The sequence below is a fragment of the Morone saxatilis genome, unplaced genomic scaffold, assembly GCF_004916995.1.
Source record: "Morone saxatilis isolate NCDOM2014 unplaced genomic scaffold, NCSU_SB_2.0 Contig11, whole genome shotgun sequence".
NCBI lineage: Eukaryota > Metazoa > Chordata > Actinopteri > Moronidae > Morone > Morone saxatilis.
Window position 1 is genome coordinate 18695329 of NW_023339663.1, and position 4720 is coordinate 18700048.

Consider the following 4720-nt stretch of genomic DNA (forward strand, 5'->3'; position numbering starts at 1 on the left):
ACACACACACACCTACACACACTGTGAATAACCCTAATAAACACAGAGACATACTGTATTATCTTTCTCACCTTTCAGGCCTCTGGGTGAGGATGACATTCTGATTGACCCGTCTGAGTTACTGGGTCGACGACTGGACTTCCAGCTGGTCCTGGAGCAGTGTTGTGGCCTCCGCTGGATCAGAGAGGCCCGCAATAGAGGGGTCCAAATTGGGTGAGGCATATGGGGCTACATGTAGAGCCAAGGTGGACACTAAGGAGAGTTTGAAGGGCAGGGAGGATTCAGAGAATTCCTACAATAAATGATATTCCAGGAACTGGAAGTCAAGACAGCAGAACATGCACATTCTGAAGAAACTATATTGGAGACAAAACATTATTTAAGTTAGTGGTTGCAGAAGATGTGGGTAACATCAACAAAAAAGACATAATTCTGATGTAATTTGGCATTTTCTGAACGATACATCTTGATAGGAAGTGTCATGATAGATGGGGAATATTACTGTCTTCTGGATTCCAGAAGTAAGATACTGTACTCGTTCTCCTCTGTTCTTTTTTCCTCTTCCCCCACTCTTTCAGTTTCAGGTTGTTTGACTGCAGACAGTCTCTCTACACTCCAGCTGTGTGGCACAACGTCAATCCTCTGTTGGATCACAGAGTTCATTTTGCCTCCCTCCAGACCTCCCAACGTCTGCTCGACTACCTGCAGAGCAGTGCTGTAGTGCTGGAGCTCTGGGGGCTTCAGGGTGAAGATGCAGAGATCAATGGATGCTTTTACTGTATTTTTGGCAAAAAAACAAAACGAAAACAAACACATTTTGGAAGTGAACTATGCAGGCTTTATTTCACCTAAGCAGCCCAATGCCTCCATTTCATGTTATTACTATGTTATATTTGGCTGTCAATCAAAGACAGTCATTAAAGCTACTCATAGATGTTGGTTTTCTGTTTCAGAGGGTTGTACTGACTTGTTATCATCTCTGGAGGGAGTGAGGATGACTACGGAAGGCGTCTTTATTATCGAGGAGGCTGGCTCAACAGACAGTGGGGTGAGACAGTGATGTTAGTCTGTATTCCTGCATCAGGAATCATACACAAGTATGGAAAAGATACATGTGCAACCTATTACATAATGAATTTACTTTACTGTAAGGTAAGTTGTAAGACAGTAGAATTGTAAAATCATAGATCATACAATAGACTTAACTAACTGTAGTATTTGTTTCTTCATACTTTTGACTTAATGAAAAGTTACAAGCAATTATAGTGCACAGGCATGGTATCATCTCTTATTCAAACAACAATTTATGAGCCAAAGAATCACAGTGTTTATATAAATGTGTGGTTGTGTTGCAGCCTGTAGACTCTGCAGACCTCAGCTGTTCAGTGAGAGCACTTCAACATGACTTGGAGGAACTCAAAAGTGTTAATGCTTCACTGAGAAAAGAAAATCATAGTCTGAGAGAACAACTCAACACAGCCAGGAACGGTAAATGAAATAAACTTTTTACATCACGTCTATTTTTTACCGTTGCAGAGTAATTTACCGACAGGATTTAACAGTAGTTTCATACTACAGCATTCCCATTCATGACATTTTAATGACGTCAGTGATAAAGGATGTGTTCTTTCTCACACACACCTTCCTCCCTCTGTGTGTTAGGTGGAGAGAGTGCGCGTGGCCGATCAATGCGTCCCAGCTGTGATGCAGAATTTGCTCGTTCTCTCAAGGTTTTCTACCACAGCATGACCTCAGTCAGGGGTCAGCTGCAGCGCCTGCGCAGACACAGGCCCAGTGTACGTATCCACGTCTGTCTGCAGCATTAGCATTAGTGAGCATTACTACAATACGGCCTTGTGATCAAACTTAATCAACAGTAGATCTATAGAGAACAATACACAATCAGTCACATAATTTAACTGGCATTCAAGAAAGGCTTTAGTAAGATTAGAGAGAAGTTGGAGGATTTTAATGATTTGCCTACTTGGGTTGCTTAAATCTAAGATTTTCTTGGAATGTGACAAAAAAAAAGAAATTTCAATCTAGACATTTCAGGAAATGTACAAATTTTACAAGAGTTCATTAAAAGTTTTTGTTTGATATAATCATTATATTATTTCATTTTTAACCTTGTAAGTCATTTTCACAACAGCAAGACCAGCTGGAAAACAAAGATCTGCATACCAGACATGAAAGGCATTTTTAGGTCATGGAATTTACAATCAGTGCTGCAACTAGACACCTGCTGTTTTTGTAATTATTTCTTTTGGTTTACTATCTGGAAAAGAGTAGAATGAGGAGTCAGTTGCTAGTATTAAGCCCTCGAGGATACCGCACATGTGTATGGTTAACTGTTGAGGTTATGTGTTTCTGTTTCCAGGAGGACTCTGACCTGCTCGGGCTCAGGCTGTTTGTGGACGAGCAGAGTCGCCTGCTGAGGGGCTTCTCGGAGCAGCTGGAACAAAGCGTTTCCACGCTCAAACAAGACGTGGCCGCCATCGTCCGCCGGAAACGAGAACGATCGGGAATCTGGTCCTGACTGAGTAACCGTTTACCAATTTTCACAAAGGATTAAGAAGGCGAATGGCTGGTCCTGGTGGAGAAGGCTTAAGATACTGCCATTTATAAGTAGCTGTTTCCAAAGTTTGAATTATTGCTTTCTATAATCGTGCTGATTCTAACCTGTGGTCACTAAACTGAACTTTTACATGTTGATGTTTGCAAGAGCCACTGCAGCTACAAATGAATCATTTAATGAAGCAGATGCAGTTAATTTTTCTGTAAAAGGGGATGGTAGTCAGATGCCGTAACCACTACAGCATCACCTGGGGTGGTAGGAAGATTAGTCAGAAAGAATACAGAATAACAGTGTGAACAGAATAGCAAAATCACTGAAGTCTATAAAAAGTTTATTAGACTGCATGTAAAAGAAATAATTACAGTTCCAAACTGCAAATAAATTAAAAGGCAAATACAACTCAAGTTTCAGAATTCACAATATTATTATATTTTTGTACCATCATTGATAATGTGGCATATTTTCAAGCTACTGCAGTTCACTCTAAAGCTGTATCACAGTATGAAATCAGAAACCTTCTTCCTCATGTCTCACTGTGGGGGACTAATACTAATCATTACAGACTTAGGTGAACTAACAAGAATGAGATATTTAACAGCTGAAAAGGAGAGATCAATGACAGTGTTTACCGCATCTCTCGTTGTAATGTCAGAATCAGAGGTAAAAGCACAACGGTTAATGTTTGTAAGAAGTCGTGAATTGTACAGAGTAGAGAACAGACAGTTGCTGTAGGTCCAAAAAAAGATCAGTGTGGGCACATTTACAGGAGGAGAGGCAGAAGGCAGATGTGAGGCAGATTAGTCATCAGATAGGACGGAAAATCTATATACAACAGATATGTAGGCAGACAAGTTGACAGTAAGGAGGTGGTCATGATGAGAAATATAACACAGGTGTAGACAGAGAGGCAGCTGGGAAAGGCAGAGAGTCACCTAGGTACATCTGAACTGAAGAGGTAGACTAGAAAAACACAAAGAAAACTGCGGGAAGGACAGACGGACAGCCACAGATATCCTACTGTTATGTAAGATGTGTGGGCATGCTTGTCATTTTAACTCAAAGTAAATTAAAGTATGTTTTACTTGATTTTGTTTGTGACTGTTTTTCTCTACAAAAAGCACCCAGTTTGTGTGTGTGAGAGTGTGAGAGTGAGTGAGTGAGTGAGTGATTGTGTGTGTGTGTGAGAGCAAGAGGAGGAGGCTAAGGGTGCAGGTGAGGTAGGTTAATTGGGTCTTCAGGGATTGGGTACAAAGCACAAACTATAGAAAAAAACATTTACAATACACCCTTCCTGTAACCTTTACTTAAACATAAAATAATGTTAGAGAAAATGTAGCAATACACAATCAGCGAACATTAGTTTTTCTACAGTCTCACTGCCAATTGTCTGCACCTCTTTGGGTAATTTGGAGTTCTAGGTCTGAACAACACAATAAAAAAAACATGAGCAAAGAGCATGTACAGTAGCTGTTTAGGTACATATCAAGTACAGTGGTGACAATTACATTAGAAAAAAAAGCACTTCCCCTCAAGAAACAACCATTGAGCCTTGTGTATGTGACAGATTTCAGAATAGGAGCACTGTTTTCATTTTTAAATTGTAACCCAGTCTATGCAGCAGCAAGGCTTCAATGCAGTGATGGATGTGTACCTGAATTTGGGTTACAATGCTCTGGTTATCAACTTACGTTTATCAGTGCTCTTATGCTGTTTATTTTTTGGATTCTATGACACAGATTGGTTGGCTGATAACTGACTGAACATGTAACTGGCTGAGTAAACACCCGCCCTTGTTTCTAAAGCTGCCTTTTCTCTCTGTATCAAGCTAATGCCTCTATGCAGAAAAAGTCAGTGCTAAAATGATTTCGGGAGGCCAAAAAGCAGTTCGAGCTAGAATAAATGTGAGCATGTGTCTAAGTGCACACACATTATTCCAGCTCATTTCACCCGACAATGTCCATATTCTCCAGCTTTCTGACTCTGAAACAGGCTTTTTACATTCTGGCTTATACATCATCTTTCAGCTCCCTCCATCATGCTTGCGTTGTTCACAAATGGAGGGGAGAATTGAAGTTTAAAACAAATATGACTGCTGTCATGTCTGTGTCTCCATTTCTCACTCACTCATTCTCTCTCTCTCTC

General features: G+C 40.4%; 1 protein-coding gene across 1 annotated transcript in view; it reads left to right on the forward strand.

The window, feature by feature from the left end:
* The window catches only part of kif28 (kinesin family member 28), an 11596-nt gene extending 8988 nt beyond the window's left edge, over positions 1 to 2608 (forward strand). The window contains exons 22-27 of the mRNA XM_035652070.1: positions 47 to 213; positions 579 to 745; positions 954 to 1048; positions 1356 to 1488; positions 1663 to 1796; positions 2381 to 2608. Coding sequence (XP_035507963.1) covers positions 47 to 213; positions 579 to 745; positions 954 to 1048; positions 1356 to 1488; positions 1663 to 1796; positions 2381 to 2539 — 855 coding nt within the window. The 3' untranslated portion in view covers positions 2540 to 2608. The remainder of the gene's footprint in view (positions 1 to 46; positions 214 to 578; positions 746 to 953; positions 1049 to 1355; positions 1489 to 1662; positions 1797 to 2380) is intronic.
* Positions 2609 to 4720: the final 2112 nt, after the last annotated feature.